Below are 21,653 nucleotides of genomic sequence, written 5' to 3' on the forward strand. Positions count from 1 at the left end.
GCAACTTGTTGATTGCTGAAGTATTAGATTTTGAGCAAAAACCTCTAATTTCTATTCCATGAAAAACATCAAATTCATCCCACTGAGGTGGAAATGACATTACAAAGCTAATATTTCCATAGAACTAAAATTGCTTACTGTTTTTGACACTGGTGTTAAATGAATAGCTAAGCTTATTTAAATCATTGTAGGAAACATGTCCTAACATTCACTTTGGCTTGAACCAGTCCTGTCCGGTTTTTAAAGTCTGCCATTGAATTATACAGTCTTTTAGAACATTTATTATGTGGATGTCAGTCCCTTCCAAATAACAAGCAATACAACAAGAGGAAATGGTCTGAAGTTGCACCAGGGAAGGTTTAGATTAAGTATTAAGAAAGATTTCTTCACTGAAAGGATTATCAAGAAACAAGGAAGTGACTGGGTCATCATGCCTGAGGGTATTTAAAAGATGTCGTACTTCGAGACATGGTTTAGTGGTGGACTTGGCAGGGCTGGGTTAATTGTACTTGATAATCTCACAGATCTTTTCCAACCTAAATGATTTTATGATTCTATGTAAACTCAAATGAATGGATATCCCGAGGAAACCTCGCAGCACATGACTGTTGAATCCAGGCAGAAAAGTGAGGCAGACTTTAAAGATTTTACCACCTACATAAGTCATTAGCAAAAAATATTCAGGTTATAACCACAATCAGAAAAAAACAATAAAGCTTGCACTCGTGAAATAACATCTTCTTTTAATAAACTCAAAGCCTTTCTCTGGCTGACATCAGTCACCCTGCAAAACATAATAGGGAATCACAAGTGAAACCTACCCAAAGATAAACCTGGAAAAGAGGGGTTAAAAACCTTGGCATATCTAAATTATTGTGCTTTTAGACATATATCTGTAGGAGTGCATGAGTCAACAATATATTTTATGACTAATAACAAGCTCTCTGACATATCGTAGTGCATTAAGATATAAATGACCTACTTTGAACTGCCCTCTCCTGCATATAGCCTCCTTCTGAAACTCTCAAATAAATACATTTATACTAGTCTAAATACAAGACCTCTCAGATTTATCTAGGTTTCACAAAAATCCACCTTTTTATTTTTGACACTAATGTACTTTAGAAGCAGCCATCGTTCTTCAAACTGCTCAGAGTTACGCATGTCTCCCATGTTCATACCAAACCACAGCCACAGAAAGCTCTGGTGGGTGTTTGTGTGAAAGAGACATCCTCTCCCTGAAATCCTTCAGACTAGAGTGATGCAGAGGAGAGGACAGCCTGCTTTTCCAAGGGCTTCTAGGATTTCTTCAGTGGCCTCACATGCATGTGGACTTAGAAAAGAATTATAGAGGAAGACAACTAGAAATAAGGGGCAGTGGCATAAATGAGACCAATCTCTTGTTAATGCTGGATTGCAAGACAGTTCTGACCAGGATCCCTCAGCTGGGGAAATGCAGCCCAACTCCAAGAGATCTGAAGAGGAGATGGGCTGCGAAGGACTATTCTTTCTTCCAGGAATGAAAAAATAGCATATTATCTCTGTCAATCCAATTTAAATGCCAGAACAAAAAGATCTATATACAAAGACCTAGAGATGAGAAGAATGAAAAATAAAAGAATACTTTCCATTTCCTTTTGGATGAAAACAGATTTTGTTCCTTCCAAATATACTCTAAAATTTACTTTCCAAATTTTGCCACCAACTGGGACAGCTGCTGAGTATGAGCCAAAATGCATCTGGGCACACATAGCACTCAGATTTTGAATTTCTGCCTTTCCTTTCTTTTCTTGGGTAGGTAACTGTCTCCCAAAGTGAACACTAAAAAACATCCTCTGAAATTTAGATGCCATCATTATTGCTTTTCTATTATATTTATTGTGTTCTTGGATCATACAGGATTAATCTGACTATTTAGATTAAGAATTCAATGCCAATACAAAATTTAGGTCATTAAAATCTGCCTCTTTGGGATTTTTTTTTTCAGGCAGGTACAAATACAGATCCACATTTTAATCCTGCTACTTCCAATGGCAATAACAGTGTGCATGTTTGCAGCACATTCACACACACAAACAAATGGTGAGGATAGGGAATTTTATATTTGCTAGTGTTACTATGTGATTTCAATAAAAAAAAATATTTTTTACAAACTAATTAATTTACTTTTGTGTAATATGTTTAATATGTACAGCAGTCAGACAGAAATGGTAACTATACAATTAGCAACATTTTCAGTAGCAGGAATTACTGGTGTCGCTGAGTTCCAATGTATAAGAACTGGCTTGAATTTTTTATTCTTTCAAAGCTAACCATGCAAAACCACATACATCCAGACATTGCCACCATAACACAACTCTTAAACATGATTCAAATCTTGCAGTTCTCTGTATCTACCACTACGTATACAAGTATTTCCCTGGATCTGATGTGAAGAGAAATGCTCAAATTCGATTTGGCATTTAATTCCTCAACAGGAAAGCAATAAGAAGAAGCTAACCTCGCAGTCCATGCCTAAATTCCACTGAGGTCAAGTATGAAATATTTTATTGAAAGAGAAATGGAGCTAAGCATGTCTAACCTTTCTTTAGGATATAAATCTTCACAGAACCAAACTCCATGAAGAAATGTTTATGCTCAAGTTACTTTTTATTCAAATGTAGCACATTCTTTATTCTGATAATGCAATTAAATATATTTACTTACACAGCAGAAAACTTTCACAGCCATTTCCTCATCAAACTGGCCAAGGATTATCCGAACATCATTTCCCTGCAGATTGAATAAAATATGTGGTAGTTAAATACAGTCACTTTCCAGATACCACTTCAATTGGCCAGTCAGATCATGTAGGGAGTTAGCACAGATTACAACTGCAGACAGTAGAAGTAATAAGGAACTAGTTAACTTTCTATAAATTCAAGAACTTGAAGCACCACAAAAGAAAGAAGCTGAGGTGTTCGAAGAAAATGATTAAGCAATAGCACTAATTAGAATAAAATTGTGATATTACAGTCAAATATTACTTGTCATATATTACTATCCAATAACATTAAAATATTAAATATTCTTTTGATTCCTTGCAAGATTTCTTTCACAATTTTGCATTTTAAAACTAGCTGAAGGCTTACGCTTTTCACTGTTCACATGAAAAAATGCTGTAAAATTAAGAAACTAGATTTGTGAGATAAAACGCCTTGATATTATGCCTGCTTTAATAATTTTTAAAGGTTTTAATCATACAACATCTTCTCTACAGTCCCTATAACACATTGCCCATCCCCTCTCTTCTCCCTGCCAACTCCACAGATTAAAAAAAAATCACATTTTAAGAATCTATGACTGAAGTCCAAAGATGACATTTTACTTTCATATTTAGAAACATATTTAGAAAGTATTCCTAAATTCAGAAGCATATGTAGGAAAATATTTCTCCAGGAACAAGTAGGGCTAACCTTTTTCTATATGAAAAATTACTTCTAACATCTATTAAACACAGAACAGATAGCTTTTTATGACTTCATATTACCTTTTCTTTCACACAAAGGCAGAGTTCTTGGCAAAAGCTTGAGCACATAAAATTTTTCATTTCTTTCATGAAACACCTGGTTAGAATTACTAATAGCTCTTTCCAAGGAAAAAACAAACATATGATTCAGATTGAATTTCAGTGGTGAAAAACATTTCAGTTTTAATTAAATCAATGTATCAAAGATTTTTAGTTTAGATAATTCCAATGTTTATTTCCCATTCAGCAGAAAATATTATGATGGGCAGTGCAAAAAGATATTGGAATGCTTCTGCAATTGAATGCATGAAATTATTATCACTCTTAGCATGGTTAAAGTCAGAAATAATGTAATTTGCTTTGCTCATTCTGAATCTGTGCATTTTCAGTAAGCCTGCTTCTCTTCATTTTTATATTTAGCCACAGACTGATAAAGTAATGTAAATCTTATTCAAGTGGATTAAATTATTTTAAACAAATCTAACAGGGTCATATGAAACTAAGCAAACAAATTACACAAATTACATCAATAGTATTACAATTTTTGTAAGGACAATAAATAAATCTAGGAATTATGCAGAAAAAAACCACCTCATCTACTATTTCTATTTTTCACATTTTAAAAATAGTTCTGTCACTCTTGGAACCCCAATCTGAATCACTTGATTGCTCTGAACATAAAAATGCAGATCTGATATTTGAAAAAAAAAAGTAGCAGAGTTTGATTACAAAATAAATGGCACAGTACCTAATTATTAAACTTAAAATTGAAGAAATTCCATTTCATTTTATAACATGATGAGAACCAATTTACAGAAAAACAACAACAAAAGATATAAACTATGTGGCCTCATAGTTTATGAATACCAAAGACTGTAGTCAGGGTGTAGAGAATAATCCCACAGCGCACATACAGCAATGCTGCCCGCTGGCTGTGCAAAACCCTTCAGATTGAAGTCATAGTGTCTGTGGTGTGTGGTTCCACTCCTTAAGACTTTGCTTGCACCTGATTATCATATAATTTAGTAAGAAATCATGTAACCAAAGAATTGCGTGTTAGAACACAGGTAGAAGGAACTAATTTAGGAAAGTCTGTACAAGAGCTCTTCCTCTTCCATGCATAACATTCTTCCTCTGTGCAATGATGAACTCAGTAAGCCTCTTTCTCTTAACTCTGCTTTTTGCAATCCCTTCTACATTTTTCCCAGATTTGTTCCTGAAGAATTATATTCAAGATGACAATAAACCTAGACCCATTTGATGCCAGGCTTGGGTATCCTCTCTCCATCCTGCATAAGATACATTGAAGCTACAAATTCATTCAACTGGACGTAGCTCAAGTCCCTTGCAGATGTTTTATCTGGATGAATAATGAAGTCTGCACAGAAGTGTGTCAGAGCTGGGTTAAGGTCAGCGCTTGTGGGTCAAAGTATATGCCCACATTATAGTCTTATACAAAGAATACAACAGCCACTTTCTGGGCATAACTTTTTTTGCCCTTCATTCATACTGATAACTAACTATAAATCAATATGATTTCCTGGCAAGGATATACTCTTCCTTCATATCAACCTTCTTGAGCTGATGCAAGTTAACACAGTGGAACTCTCTTGTAGGGGTCAAAGAAGTCACCCACTGGATCCCAGGAAGTGTCAAGTATCTTTCTCAGAGAGTTGTAAATTGCTTGCATGGAGCTAAAAGATATTTGACAGAAGAGTTTTTAATTCATGGAACTAGGCAGGTGATCTACAAGATGATTAAAAACATCCCGGGGGAAGGCAACTCCCAAAACTGCACTTATATAAAAAGACCAATGTTTAGACCATTTGCCAGATGGTGAGCTGTCATATTTACTCTTCTCAGAGATTAGAGTAGCAATATCAGCCTTTAAGCTTTGCCCCTCAGTAAGAAATACATATGTTCCCATATGGAGTAAAGTTCAAACAAGATAATGTACATTTCATTTACCCACAGTTGTGGCAGCCTCTGCATAAAAACATGTTTTAAAAATAAAGACAATAGCACAGCCTCAAAAATTAATGACTCTTTTGCTCCCTTCTTTCTTTCATATAGGTGAGGATATTATTCAGCTACTAAATATAAAGTCTTTGGTAGTACCATCAGCTGAGAACTATAAGCCCTGAAAACAGTGAGGATCAACACCTCTAAGATGCTCCACTGAGGGATGAAGAACAACTTATCTCCTGCACTGCCATTTCTAACAGCCGCAGACATGAGACACTCTTTAGCCTTTTCAGAGTTTTTGAGTGATGTATGTTATGCTGGAATAGGCAGCTATTTTTTTCAGCCTGCAGAGCTTCTCTGCTCAGATTTTAATCTGTCTCATTTCTAATGAATAACATGACTGTGCTGTATTATAGAGCTTTCCGGAGAAGTATTGCTACAATATCTTATATGTCAGGAAAAGTCAATGTCTTGGCATGCTCTTTATGAAATACCTAAATTGTACAGCTCAGATACTCTGTCTTATTCTCTTCCATGTATCTGATAGTCAAGAGGTTATCAATAAATCTACACAAAGCTGGGTAACTATGACATGTTCTGCCTTCTAAATACATGAATGTCCACTTGAAGCACTATAGATGAGCCTCTGACCTTAACTATGGAATCACTGATGGTGAAGGTGAACTAGAGGATGTCAACTCCCAGCATCATAACACACTGGCAAAACTTGTTGATGCCTGTTAGAGTGCATGTCACTTACTGAGATTGATGCCACTTCCAAACCTGCTCAAGGCACAAAATTTTAAAATTAATTAAACTTGACTGTTAGAATGAGAGATCATGTTCAATCAGTATTCAAAAAACCTATTGTACTTGGGAAATCAGATGGAAACTGTTTCATTGAATTGGAAGTCATATATTGCAATTTTTTTTTGTCCTGCATGCAAGACAGAAAAATGTTGGAAGTAGAAGTGTTATTGCTGATACAATTTGTCTATGCATGTTTAGAATTTTTAAGCATTTAAGTTGATGTACAAATGCATATCCTTCAACATCCCTTTCTGCAAACACAAAAATGAGTTTTTAAGATATCCATAAGCCTAAATTTACCTTTCAGCTGTGATTCAAAGAGGCTGGGGTCAATGCAGTAGAAACTAAGGTGTTACTGGGAAAAAATATAAAATATATTTCTGCAAATCATACCAGATTTTTCTACTTTCCATCACATAATCATCAATTTCATTAATTTAAACTGTGTTTATGAAAATAAAAGGTGCTTCAGTAAGCAGAAACCAGTTTACCTATATGAGGTTTATATCTTGAAGAAAAGAATGAACATATCTAGAATTGGATAGTTATGTTCTACGTCTAACCTAATGTCTATTATGTCTATGTGTACCTAATGACAGCTAACCTTATATTTCAGTCAAGAAGAAGCAATTGTCTGGATAATTTCTTGTTTGTTGTTTTACTAATTTGTTTTGAAGAAGAAATCAAGAGATTAATGTATTGTTAGTTAAGTCTTCTGGTCTTCCGTATAAAACAACCCAGTGTGTTGTTGACGCACAGGAAAGCTAGAATCACATCTAACTTTCAGCCTAAGTATATATGCTTATATGAATTTTTCTTGTTATTACATTACCTATGGGTTAAAATAGTTCTTCTTTCATTATTATTAGTCAAAAATGTGGACTTCACTGATAACACATACTGGAGTCTCTTCAACACCACATAAGAAACACAAACTGGCTTAATCTGGGCAGACATAAATGGTTTCCTATAAAGATAAACTTTACCTATTAATACTTTAAATATTCCAGCTTACATTTCTAGATTGTGAGAATAATAAAGCCCACTTAATTTACCTTGTTCCAGAACTTTTCCAGCTAGCTTCAGTAGTCTAGTCTTACACAGATCAATATCCTTGCTTTAATTTTGAGGGTTTTTTTTTATATAACAGTTTACTAAGATTTTTGTAACCTGTTTTACAGATATTTCAGTATTTACAGGATCATGGCTTTAATTGTATGTTAAATGTACTTAGTGCCAGCAACGATTTGACCATCACTATTTAAAAATGCTTTCTCCTGCTGTTCAATAATTTATTGCTGGTTGCACTGCATGGTAATGCTAAAATATAGTTTTAATTTTATGAGATGCCAGGAGTCTAATAAATCATTGTAGTAAGAAAAGACGGTCAATTATTCTGCTATAATTTTTTTTTCCTTTCCCCCCTTTATAATTCATATGAAATAATGCAGATGATGTAAGCAAAGAATTCAATCTAAAATATGTAATGAAGCTAATGGAAAGAGGCCCAATGCTTTTGCTACATTTATTTACCTTTGCTACAATAATTTGCCCTAAAATGGTTCTGGTTCCAAGCCTCAAGAGTTTTCACACTTATATCACTAAGACTGGGGGTTTAGGTACAAATATTAAGCCAGCAACAACTTTCTTTACTTATTGTCACTATTGGGAACTATTAAAAATATTTACTATATGCATGGACCTTCATTGACTTAAGCAGGACCAGGCCTTCAAAATGCCATTTTTTTAATCTTATTATGCAATGGAATGTAATAATATGTCATTCTAACACAAATTTTGTTTCATTAGCCCTCTTCATAGGAAAAAAAATTGCCACTTTCTCGTTATTCCTCAAACAGCAGCACATACCTTAAGCTTCTTTACACTTGTGCAGGGATCATTGGAAAAACTCTCAGTATCTGAAATCTCGATGTCTTCACCATAAAGGACGCCAGTCAGATCATTCCTCACCTGTCAGAAGTTGAGAAAAAGGCAAACTAGTGAACTGAGATTCAGTGAGAAGGAAGCAGATGGACTATATTTATCACTGTAATGACAAGTAACGATCTCGAGAATGATATATGAACCTGCATATCTTTTTCCATTTTGTCTAGAATCTGATCAAGGCACTATTCCTTTATGACCATAATCTACTATCAATGGCTATACTATGCAAGAAGTCTTATTATGTGTGGTGAAGAGTTCACAGTAGGTTCCCACTTTGCACCATGGGGATGGATAATTCTCCTATATTTCCTAGGCTGTTAAGACCAAAAACTTTGTTGCAGCCAAGATGATGTTTAAGACTCTATAAAGGCAAAAGACTCATTAAGGAAAATCTTACACATTCTCAAGTACTGATTTGAAACCACTGTCAGCTGGTCCTAGCATGAATCAGCAGAGCTTAGTTTCCAGCATTTAGGGACTGATAAAGCTTAATGAACTCCTTTGTGCCCTCACCCTCTCTTAGACCATGGAGCAGCAGGTGGTATAGGTTGTTTAAAGGTGACACATACAACCATGTACCAACAGATTTTTGCACCTACTTTTTTTTAATAGTGGCAAGAGTGTCCTCTTTGAGCTGTGTAATAGCACAAAGAAGCCAGATAACATACAAAGCAATCTGGCTTACCGATTTAAGGAGTTTGTTTCGTATAAATACTTCAAGGTTTTCTGTCTTAATCATTGATGGTTTTCCTCCAGCCACATGACTGCAAAACCAGTTTCACATTACTATTCCTAATAGATAAGCAAAAATAATTTTAGTCTGTAACATGATTACAGACTGAAATGAACAGAGTGGCACACCAATTTTAAGTTAATAAAATTATGATCACATTCATGGCACTGATTATCTATTTAATTTGTTTTTAATGACAGAAATAGGAGAAGTAAATCACGGTGTAAAACAGGTATCTCAAAAGCAAACACAGAAAAATGTGTTTAATATGCGGTATTAAACATGAACATTTAGAAGCCTATATATTATATGAAGATACTTTCCAATGACCCTCTGTATGGGTCATTTCCTGACAATCATTACTACAACAGCTGCCTTAATTACTTCTTCCATGACCTCTCTGTCATTTTATCCCTTTTAACCATGCTTTAAAATCACTAAGATGCATTTTTACATTATAACCTTTTACAATTAAAACAAATAGGACATATAAGTAACTTTTAATTTAAAAAATAGTTTATCTTAAAGAAGCAAGTCAGAATGGTCAGCTCACCAACATTTTAGTTAAAGCTTTTTATCTTTTTGTGATGTTATCAGTTTTTAAGCTAATTCTGTGAAAATATATTCACTGACAAAAATGATCAGTAATGACTCCTTTTTCTGCTAGTTTACTAGTAAAAATGAATTATTGTTATTTTAGCTCCAACAATGCCATTAACTGCTCCTTACGATACAGGTTTTTCTCAATAAAAAGAAAAACTTTTTTTCTGAAACAAACCATTAGTGACAACAAAAGAAAACAGACCTCTCTTGATCATAGTTTAGCTAATGTCCAAAATCCTTTTACCTAGTATGAAAGTTCACTAAAACTATCATTTGCTACTGACAAAAAGTAATATTTTCCTTAGCTATCAGCACTGTACTTTCCAAGCAAATGTGTCATATGCTTCTACCCCATACTGTCCTACTTTCTTCTGTACAAGAACATTTTTAGTTTTAGATTTGCTTTTCTGATATTTTCTTGATTTTCTTCTGAAACCTATTCTAGTCATTCTTTTAATCTAAAAAAAGACTAGTTTAACATTATTCAGCTACTCTGAGCAGAAAACATGATTTACCCAAATACTCTTTAGTCAAATTAGACCATTATGAACATGAGAACCGTGATAAAAAATTCCACATTAAATATTATTAAAATAGATTAACACTTATAGATAGGCTTCAATGGTGGGCATAAAGCTGACAATTATAAAAATTACACTTCAGACTGTCTACTGACTTGCTGTGACTCCATCTCTTCAGAACTCCTTTATGAACTCTGCAACTGAAGAATACAATTGCATGCGTTTGGGTTTTTTTCTGAGTAACATGCATTTAAATTCAGCCATTCAGAAATTTCTCTAAAATGTCCTGGCTCATCTGCTAGAAGCCAAGTCCTCTGTGGCTTTCAGAGCTCATTGAACTACTGATCAACCTCCCAAAAGACATACCTTACTAGATTTTTATGCCAAAGAAGTTGAAAAACTTTTTCCTTCACTGCTACGATCACATATTTGATATTTTCCAGATGCATGTGTTGTGGAGATTTTGCCAAAGAAAGGTGATTCTTTCCCATTACCCCAACAAGATACTAAGAGCTTTATAAGCATTTACAAGGTTTACACTGGTTTTCTAGAAGGCAATGGTTTTTTTCCCCTTTCAGTGTTCTAACCACTAGTCTGACACATGTCATCTTGTGCCTGGTCTGGGGTATTTATACTATATTTCTTAGTCTTTGTTTCCTCTTTCCATACATTTTTTTTCACCATCCTCAGGGTCTTTTCTTCCTTTATAAATACTCTAAATATATAATGGAATGGAAATTTCTGGTTTTCTTTCTACAGAGGTTATTAATTTCTTTCAAATAAATTTAACTACAGAATCTTCTGATTTGGATTTGGGTCCAAAGTCAGAATTTGCAAAGCCTCACCTCCAGTTCTAGAGCTGCCAATTCTTGTTGCAAACATTCCAATTTTGAATGAAATTTGTGAAACTCAGAACACAAAATTATGGATATATTGTTTTAGCAGATGCTTGCAGTCCTGGAAAGTGTGATCACCAGCAGTACAAGCAGTTTTAGAGCTCAGCAGCAATTGTTTCATTCCAGCAACTTCGAGTAAAGAGAATTATAGAACTACTATACTTCTGCTTCTTTTTTCTGTAGATAGGATAATTTCAACTTGAGGAATTTGCTGTAGAAAGTTGTAACAAAACTGCATTAAGTTTTTGTGGGGAATCCACAGTTCCTAAGTAAATATTGTGCTGACTTATAATACAGAAGCAGTGTAATTCCATGTGATTTTATTCCCTTGTTAACAATTTAATGAAGGTTGTAGATCTATATCTGTTTATGTCAACTTTGCATACCTTGAAGACAGCAATATTTTATTTTTCCAAAACAGGAACTACCAAACCTGATCATCAATAAAACTGGAAATTTTCACAAATCACTGCTCAGAGACCCTAGTCCGTCTCTCAGAGACCCTAGGTGGTAACTCAGAGAAAAAAAAACATTAAAAAAAAGACAATTTTACTCTGTCTACAAAGATGAAATCAATATTTCGCCAGACTACATATTTAATCAATGAGTGGTCAACTTCAAAACTTACTGGGGTGCAAATAACAAGGAGTAAGCTCCAAAAAAAAATGAAGGGTTTGTGTCATGTATAAGGGACACATTTGCAGCAAGAAAAGGATGTCCCTTGTGCTTGAGGCACAAGAGAAGGTGGGATGCAAGAAAACTGCTTTTTCCCTCATTCTGCCAGAGCTCCTCTTTCACTCAGCTCATGACTGAAATAAAGGTTTTAAAATTTGCTACCAAGTCTGGCTGTATCTTTTTCCTGTGAAGTGGATGGCAATAATACTTGCCTATCTCATAGCTGCTGTATCAGATTCAGTGATGTTTAAGAGGTAAACAACCAAGTCCCTGACCCTGCACCTGGGAAGGAAGAAATACAGGGGGGTTGAGGAGTCAAGAACTTGCACTGCCAAGGAAGAAATTAATTTCTTTAATCTCTAGCAAATTGAGAGAGTAGATAAAATAACTAAGTGGATTGTAAAAAATAATGAATCTAGAGGAGATCAAATTGCGACGCTCTTGTGCTCTGTATCAGGAGGGGTGGGTGAAGGTTTAAGGAAAGAAGTAAATGTTGGGGAGCAGCATGGGCTAGTTGCCCCATGGGGAAGAGGGATGCAAGTGTAATCACAGAGCCCCTGGGCCAGGGATCTCACCAGCCAACACCCCAGCAAGGGGAGCCAAGACATGGATCCAAGCCAACAAGGTCCGTGCCAGGCCTGGCTGTGATGGAGAGAATGAGAAACCAACACTCCCACAGCATCACTGGGGTACAGACCGATGGCGCCAGGCTGAGCTGAAATAGAGTTATGGACGATGAGGCAGTCTTGGGGGGCTGGTCAGAAAGGCCTTTAGATGCTCTCAGAGCCCTGGCACTGAATTCTTCTTGTTTTTTACTTCCTATGTGAAGTATGTATGATGATTCTCTGTATATAATATATAAATGATCCTGTACCTCACAAGGATACAAAAGTTGCACACACATTGATCTTGTTTTAGGTGAAATGAGAATTCTCACTTCAGTTGAAGCAAGCACCTGCTGACCAGTAGTAAATAGCATCCATTTACCACAGTATTTCATTTTTCTTTAAGCTAATTTTATCCTTTTTTTTCTCCAGTAAAATAGTAAAGAAAGGTGATATTCCTGATAAATTGTCACTCTAGTGATGGTAGTTTGAGTTCAGGGGTCTCCACTGACCAAGGTTTCAGACTAGGTTTCAAAATATATGCTCAAAGGCACAGTTCATTCAGTCAATCCTAACTCTGCCAGTTATTTACTAAATAAATTTAATAATTTTTAGATTAATAATACTACTTTGCTTCTAACAGATATTTCCCATGACCTTTTGGTTCACTAAAGCTGCATGTAAGTACAGCAAACTAAATCCTTGTCATTCAGAGCAGTCTAATCCTACCAGATGCTGACCATAAGAGACTCCTAACAAATGAGAACTGGTCAGACCAGATGGATTACACAGTCAGATATTTTACTAAGATTTCCTGCTGCCCAAAGTATACTGTGTACTTTGAAATGCTGTGATGTAGGAGTTTCAGTACAGAGTTATAAATATATGTGTATAAAACAAATGTTTGAATGATAAGGAAAAAATACTTCCTCACCACATGGACAAAATGTAAATTGTGAGTAATGGCATGGGACAGATTACACTTTCTGGGATTAGCAGAGATCTCACCATATATGATGCATTACAAACAAACATAATTATCCTTATTTTCATTCCAGTGAAACAAACACATTACTCACATTTAGAGGCTTAGAAGCATTGAGCGAAACTTACTTTCAAGAAACACTCTATCCGGATAAATTAGAGAGACATACTTTCATTAATATACACCTCATTTAGGACTATAAAAATGAGACAGGGGGTAGAACCTTATTTGAAGCAGAAAGACAATGCAAACCCAAAAGATGAAGCATAAATAAACCAAGAGGAAAGCGTAAAATATTATTTTAGCTATTAGTAAGGCGTCCCTAATTTCCCCCAAATTCTCTAAGGTAAAAAAATTAGAGTAAGAAAATTTCTTTCTCATGTTTTTTGGTCACAGTGGCTAAACATAATCAGGAACTCTGATGTTAAACCTACCAGCTGTGTGTAAAAAGAATTGATAGGAATGTAGGGTCTTGTGGTAGGGGGATGTTAATTAGGGGGCTTTAAGGTGACTTACAAACAGTTCAAGTTAGAAGGTGATTTCTCTGCAAGAAAAAGATAAAATCCATTCATCTTATTAAGAGGTGGATCACTCGCTATTGGGTACTGGAAGACACCAGCATATTACAGTGAAATAAAAATCTAACTAGGGAAAAAAACAGGGATCTGCACTATGACAAAATAGGAACAGATTAAATTCCACTTAATCTACAAGCATGCTAAGAACATGCTCAATATGTTCAGCAGGACCTTGTTTGGTCTGAAAAAAAAGCTCTCTTCAATAGGATTGGACACTAAGACAAGTTAACATACAATTCAGTAGTACAGAAGAGAGGAGAAAAGACACAGTACATTCCTTAAAGGAAAAAAATGCATAACGTATTGTCAAGCTATAAAGGCAAGGATTGAAAATTAATTATATATGCTATAAGAAATAACATCTGTTCACATGAGGAGTTCAGAAGTACCAATGAAGAAAACGGAGGAAGAAAATATACACAAAATATATTTCTGGACCCTTCAGTGTGAGACACTATCTACAAAACTGAGGGCAGTGTGGTTTCTGATGGCTTCCAGGTAAATAGGACAACCATTCTTCTACAAATTTATCAGGCTTGACTCTTACAGATAGTAGAACAAGAGCAAAGGCTCTGGAGATTGTAGTATTATACAACAGCAATTTTCATGCCTGGTATTATGAAAGTAAATAGGGGTCATATTGGGAATAGATTATTTAATAATTCATAAACCAATGCCAGAAGTGCAAGTAATTAAGCAAGCGTTTAGAACTGCTTGTTTATTAAAGCAAGGGAATGCAACAGGACAACTGAAAGTTGGTGCAAGAAGCATTCAAGTGACTAGGAGTGCTAAAATACTCAACATTTTATCTTGGAGGGAATGTGGAGGCAGACAAGTAAAGGTGCTCTATATTATTATGTGTATAGTCAGAACATAGAAAGCAAAATATAGGCTATACCTGTATCTTTTTCTGAAAAATAAAATTTCTCAGGGTTTAGACTATGTGTTTAGAGAAAAAAATACTTATAGAAACTAAAAAAAAAAAAACCCAACAACTACTTAGAATACATAGTAAAGCTGCTTTACATTGGTGAATTTGGTCTAGATCGGGAAATAAGAACAGAAAAAGAAGAAGTCTCATGGCAGCAAAGAAGAAAAGAATAAATCACAGCCTAGAAAAAGAAAGTTAGTTTCTTTTGAAACACACACTGTTACACCACCCTCAAAACCATTTCTGTAGTAGTCTTCATGTAGTAAATAGACCATTCAACTACTGAACCAAAAATTAGGGACTCAACATCTAATTACATTATTACAGGTGGACAACATATAGTAGTCCTTAGTAATTTCTATATACATACACATTTCAAGCACATTTATTATACTCAGGAAGAGCCTATTTACTAAAACAATTCTAAGCAGAATTCATTGACAGGGATAATTCAAACAGACATGAATGATAATTAAATATTGCTTAAGAAAATGTTAACAGTGTGAAAAGAGCTATTATTTAGAATTACAAAAGGAAGCACCTTTATGCAAATCCTCCTTGATTAGGTAGAATGAAAGCAACAGTAACATTTATACATTTACAGTCTCTTCATCCATGAAGGATGAAATATTTTTTATTCCAGCACTAACTAGGAAGGATGTTACATGGATGTTGGCAAAGTTAATGGGCATTTCTAAGGAATGAGTCATCTCATTCATAAATAAATGCCTGGAACAGGTGAGATGAATTGCACCCTGGAAAAGCCTCTCTTCTTTCTCCATTAACCATAAATGGAGCCTAGATGACTCTCAGATACAGCAGCTGAACTGTAGCTGAATTTCAGGCCTCAAAATCTAACCTGTCTCAAAATGCTGGTATACCACCGGCATCCACTGAAACTTAGAAGCCCCAGAGATCTCTTACTCTCATAAAAGGTTCTCAGGGCAAGGTCAGAGCAGTGGGCTGCCTTCCTGCACCCATTCTCAACCTGACCACCCAACAGCTGAGGGAGAACACAGAGGTTCCAGCCACCTCTTGGCTGGTAGAGGAGGTTTGTACAAATCGAGAGGTTTTTGAAAAAGCTGGAAGTCTTTATGTATCTGGTATTTTTTTCTTTCTTTTGAAGTTTTACCATACACTCAGTTGCTGTACCAAAGCTACAGTGGTTTACTAATGGTTTAATTACATCAGACTCAGGGGACTATGTCAACATTTATGAAAATCTCTGCATCCAGGAGTACATATTGTTATCAACTGAAAACTACGAATACAAGCCTCAGTGGGAAACTAAAAAAGAAAGAAACATTTACCTAATATAAAAATTGGATGACATTTTGAAGAAAGGGAGATTATAGAACCTGTGAGAATACAGATGATGAGAAATTATTACAACCTTATTTCAAAAATCCTCAAAAATATCAATCCACATTCCTCAGGCTTCCTAAATGCTAAAGGTCAGCAATATCAAGCTTAGGTTTAATTCTGTTCTGTGTCTGAACTATGGGAGTATTTGCCTTTATTACAACACACTGGGGTATTTGGGCTTTAGGCGTTTCAGGAGTGGAGGTTTGCATAAAGTTTGAGAACAGTTTAATAAAGCTTTTTATTAACTTACTTTCACGCAGCAATGCGCTGCTTCAAACAGTTTTGGTTAAATCAACTTTGTAAAAAATCCCTGTGGTTAAAACATCATAAGTCTCTATTTCTTCTTTCAGATGAAAAACGGTAAAAAGACATCATTTTAGGGTCAAAGGTCATCACATTACAATGTTGCCCAAATGATAATGCTATTATAAATAGACAACAAAATTTTACCATATGAACCATTCTTCAGCCCCATGTTCCTTTCTTCTGGAAAAATACAGAAGTTACCTTCTAATCTCTTCTGAGTCAAATTGGTTCTGCTACATTAGAGAACTAAATTGGATGCTAACTGAAGTGATATTACCGGGCAGAGACAAGTAGTAATAAGATTTTAAAAATAAATATTCCTCTTTCTCCATTGTGTATCATTTACATTCAAAGAACCTTTTTCACTTGCACTTGTCTATTAAATTGAGCCATCGTTTTTGGTTTTCTTAAGACTGGAATTTTGTAGCACATTGTAGTAAGGACTGTAAACTTAATCCATTTGGAAACTAAAGTTAGAAGAAACTAAACTGAAGGTACATGACAGCCAAGTAGTAATGCATTTCTTAGTGTTACGTATTGAAATTTCATACTAATGTATAATTTTCCGAAGTAACTTTTTGAGGTCTTTAAAGCAGGAATAATTAGTCACTGATTAATTTTCTTCTGTCTCAGATGCTTACTAATACCATTCCTGTAATCACTGGGATTATTATCTGAGGAAACAACTGGTTTACAAACCTAAAAGCCCACCTTCTGCACATGCAAGCACTGCTGATCTGATCATTCCGTCAAAATGCTTCAGCATTACCTCTCTGTGCAGACACAATATTTGGTTTATTTATTTTTATAATGCAAAAAGTGAAAATAATTTCACAAATATTTCAAAAGTGCAATTTATTTTTTTTTTTTGGATCTTCTCTGTTTGTGAGACACAGCAAAACATCAGCAGCTCAGACCTTCGAAAGTAGGATTGTGAATCTGATTATAATAGTTGGCATCAAGAGTCTGCACTCATCCATCTCTACTGGAGGAACTGAGAAGTTATGAAATCTTGAAAAACTGAGATACTGTCAGTGTCACAGGAAATCTCTTTTCTTCCTGCTTTCAAACCCACAACCCAGAAGAAAGCTGAAATTCACAGTCTTACTGGCAGTCTTCATAACAGGAACTACATCCTTCCCTTTGGATCTCCTTGAAGTACTCCATATTTCAAATAATAGACATACTATCTCACAGAGTAGCTGAAAGGCTACATAACCTAGGATATGGGGGGGAAAAAGATCATCCCCAGATACCAAACATGATTTTATTTACAGAAAGGATTTCTGTATATTCCATCTGTAAATCCCAATTGGTGTCCGAGTCAGCTAACTTAGGTGTTACTACATTCAGATCTACGCTTTCTACATAAATTTTACAATGAGCTATAGAATTTCTGATAACATACTTGATAAGTTCAATTTTATTGTCATTTGATCTGCAAGAAAGTTCAAATGGCCAAAGACAATTAATACTTTTCTATTTGGGAAATTTATTATTCAGTGCAGTAACCTCTGAAAAAGTGTCACTTCAGTGTACAGTTTAAAGAATGTTCACAGAGCCTCCTATGTTATTCATTCAATTAAGACAGTTCTCTATGTCTTTTGAAGAGATCCTGTAGTGACAGCTTAATGCTACAACTAAAACTTTTGTAAGATACAGATGTTCCAGCGCTTAACTGTATGAAAAATAAATGCCCTAAAAAGTATGTCCATCAGTTGTGGAACAGTCAGAACACTTTAAGAATTAGTCCTTGATGTCTTGACTCTACCCAAGCAAGCATACACATGATGGAGTATTCTGTCTCATCTGAAACTATTATACTTGCTTGAAGATAGGTCTTAGATAAAACCACGGACTTGCTAAGAAATTGGGGCCACTCAGTACGTTACCCTCTCAAACAGATTCTACTAGCTAAAGATGAATTTTTGGTTCAGGACAGCACAAGAATAAGCAGAAAAACAATACATAATCAACAATTATTTTTAATAAAGAATCAGAACAAGACAGATGTTCAAGCATCCAAACTCTTCTGTTTCTTAAAGCAGTACATTCATATGTAAGATTTTCTATGCCAAGACTTGTTCAATAAAGGTTGTTAATCACCTCTTTGGGGAAGAGACCTTAACACTGAAGCACTGATTTCTGCAGATGCTATACCTGCAGGAAGAAGCAGTAGTCTTGTAGGAGCTGTATGGCAACTATGCACCCAGCTCTTAATCGTTGTAGGAAACCTCACTTGAGTCTACCCATCAGTGAAAGCTTCCTGAAGAAATGTCTTTATTTTACTGCTCTGTTTCCAAACAAAACAAAAAAGAAGAGAGGCAATTCTAGAAAATGTAAAAAAAAAAATAAAATGAAGTGGATCATGTGGAAAATTAACGGTATCTAACATTTAGTGAGCATGATAATGCCACCTATGGTCTCAGAAAAAAGTATAAAACTGAAAATAAAGCTGGCAAAACTAATAAAAGACCAGGCATACAATTTTAACTATTTATATGTATTTTGAAAATGTGCCATGCAAATCATCAAATTGCGATTTCTGGGAAGCACATGAGATTATCCTGTTCCCTCTTCCTTATATGCAGCAGCAAGTTGAAGTTCAAGGCTGCTTAAAGGAGTGTGAGAGGAAGTTGCTAAGAGTCTGCAGCAGAAAAAATAGTTGTTGTTTAAATGGCACTCCCTGGCATAAGAGGAGCTACAGTAGTTGCTATCTCCCAAGGAGAAGAAATTTACAGACTAAACTATCATTTTTGCTTCTAATCTCACTTTGTCTCTCCCCCCAGTTTCCCCTAGAAACTGATACTAGCACTATCATATATTACAACACTTATTTTCCCAAATTCATGATTAGAGACATGACTGTCCTCTGTTAAAGGCTTCAGAGAGTAGCTACTTCTGTTAAAAAAACCAAGCAACTAAATAATGTGTAGAAGCCATAATCAAATTCCTCTTTGGAAAGTAGGAATTTAGGTGAGTTAGTTAATAGCTCAGTTAACCCATGCCAGTTAATTTAATCAGGTTAATATATGCTATGCTAACTTTAAATAAATTCACTTTTTAAGTTAAATTAAGGTAAAGAAAGCTAAAGTAGTGTCACTGTTAGAGCATTTTCATCCTATTTTCTAAGACTACTAGATGATTAAACTTTATTTGGGAATTTGGGGATTATCCCTTGGTTCTCCAAGATTAAAGAAAATATGAAAACTCTATTAACATCTCTTTTAATATTGAAAAAAACCTTGCAGCAACATTTCCTGCAATGGCGTATGACTGTTATTTCACACTTTATTTACTTCAGAATCCTCAGAAGGATGCCATATGGTGGTGATAATTTACTGTACTTGAGCGTCTCAGTTTGGTTCACATACTTCCTCCACTGAGATTTCAATTGTTGGCTGAAGCTGTACTGCAGTTACCTGTGAAAAGTCCTTCTAGAAAAGAGATTTTCCTCTGGCTCTTGTACATATCTTTTGGAACCCTTTAATACCTTTGTTAATTGCCCTTTGACAGACTTCTATGTTCTGAGATTTCTTCCTTCCAGTATCTTTTCTTGAAACTTGAAACTTCTTGAAACTTCCTAAAGCACAATAATTCTTGGTATATCTCATATCAAGTCCTTCATAAATAAATTCTGCACATTATTTTATGTTATTCTCAGTGGGATTCTGAATAGGCATTGTGCTACATCTTGGCATATTGTCTTAAACAGCCTTGTGGGGGTTGCACTCATTCTTACAGCAATGTAATTAAAAAAACATGGTGGCATCTTTTCACTTCATTAGTTTCAATTTCTCTTTTTCTGCAGTCAAATCCTCCAGGACCACATTAATACAAGCTATTTGGTTTAAGAAATTAAAGCAAATTTTATCCATGACTGGAAAATCATACAAAAATATAAACAGTTTATCAGTACTGTCTGAAGAAGACAGTAAGAAAACAAAATCTTCTAGGTTACTAAGAATTACTTGAAGTGTTTTATACTACAAATTAAGGAAGCAGTTTCAATCTGTGTCTTTGAGCAACTTATTTACCACTTCAGGTGGTAAATATGTGTGTTTGCTATGGACTGGTGGTCATCTCCTTGACCATGTGTGCTAACACTTTTTACTGTTGCTGTCCTTGGAACTCACAAAACACCTGCAATCAGACTTTACCCTTCTATATCCCCACAAGAACTAACAACAGTCCGGTATAAAAAATGTTTGGTACCTTCATAAGCGTATGTAATGCTTCCTTCTTAAGAAGGAGAGAATCCTTGTAGCATTATTTAGGGATACACATTTGACCTCATTGGAATTGGACAATCTCTTTAAAAATAATTTTTATCTATTGCTGAGTTTTATACAAATTCCATGTCATTTGTTACATATTTTTAATTGGTCTGAAGGATAATGCCCATTTAGCATTAACCCCCCCCCCCAAAACTGTAACATTAATAGCCTGTAACATTAATCTCCCTCCTTTAAACCAGAAAGAGATCTAGAAGCACAGGCAATAATCCCAGTAGTCCACACAAGCAAACTCTGGCGAGAAGCTGGGACTGAGAATTAGGAGAAAGCCATCAATTTTGTTTAAATGATGTTCTCTTTTTTACAGAACATTTCTGTTAAAGCTCTGCAGGCATATTTGAATTTAGATGTGTGGATCCTGCAACCTGAATAATTCTTTAAATTGTCATCTATTTATTAATCTTAATGCTCAGAAAATTTGACAGATAATATCTTGGAGTGTAGGTGCTATTAGAAGATTCAGGAAACTGATCATCCATCACTAATTTGTGTGAATAAATGTTTAAATATTTATCTATTGACATGGAACCAGAGTCCCCTTCACATTGTATGAACACATCAAAGTAAGGGAAATACAAAAGTTATTGCTGTCATTTGGGTCTAAGAATGTATATTAGAGAAAGGAGGAGGGGAATCCTCCCTCTTTCTCTCCTTGCCCTGATTCCCTATGTCACCAGATGATGTGATACTCTTAAGTAATGGCCCTAAAGGAAAGGAGAAATGAAGAAAGTGAGAATATCTTACAATGCAATGCATCTCTTAGTTTCCAATTATTTCTCCAAACTGCTATACCATAGAATTTAATAGATTAATTTTCAGTTTTACAAGGGAAAGTGGCATGCAAGTGTCTTCATATGGTGTCATGGTGTGAAAAGAACCTACAAGAATTGAATGGGGTATCTTACTAAGGCCTTTTATCCTTGCGGGAAA

General features: G+C 35.1%; 1 protein-coding gene across 2 annotated transcripts in view; it reads right to left on the reverse strand.

Annotated features, from left to right (window-relative positions):
* The window catches only part of GABBR2 (gamma-aminobutyric acid type B receptor subunit 2), a 471,997-nt gene that overhangs the window by 242,114 nt on the left and 208,230 nt on the right, over nt 1-21,653 (reverse strand). For both annotated transcript variants that reach the window (XM_032696868.1, XM_032696875.1), the window contains exons 4-5: nt 8,153-8,254; nt 2,707-2,772 (exon numbers count right to left, since the gene is read on the reverse strand). In XM_032696868.1, coding sequence (XP_032552759.1) covers nt 2,707-2,772; nt 8,153-8,254 — 168 coding nt within the window. The remainder of the gene's footprint in view (nt 1-2,706; nt 2,773-8,152; nt 8,255-21,653) is intronic.

This window comes from Chiroxiphia lanceolata, chromosome 1, assembly GCF_009829145.1.
Source record: "Chiroxiphia lanceolata isolate bChiLan1 chromosome 1, bChiLan1.pri, whole genome shotgun sequence".
In the NCBI taxonomy this organism is placed as follows: Eukaryota; Metazoa; Chordata; class Aves; order Passeriformes; family Pipridae; genus Chiroxiphia; species Chiroxiphia lanceolata.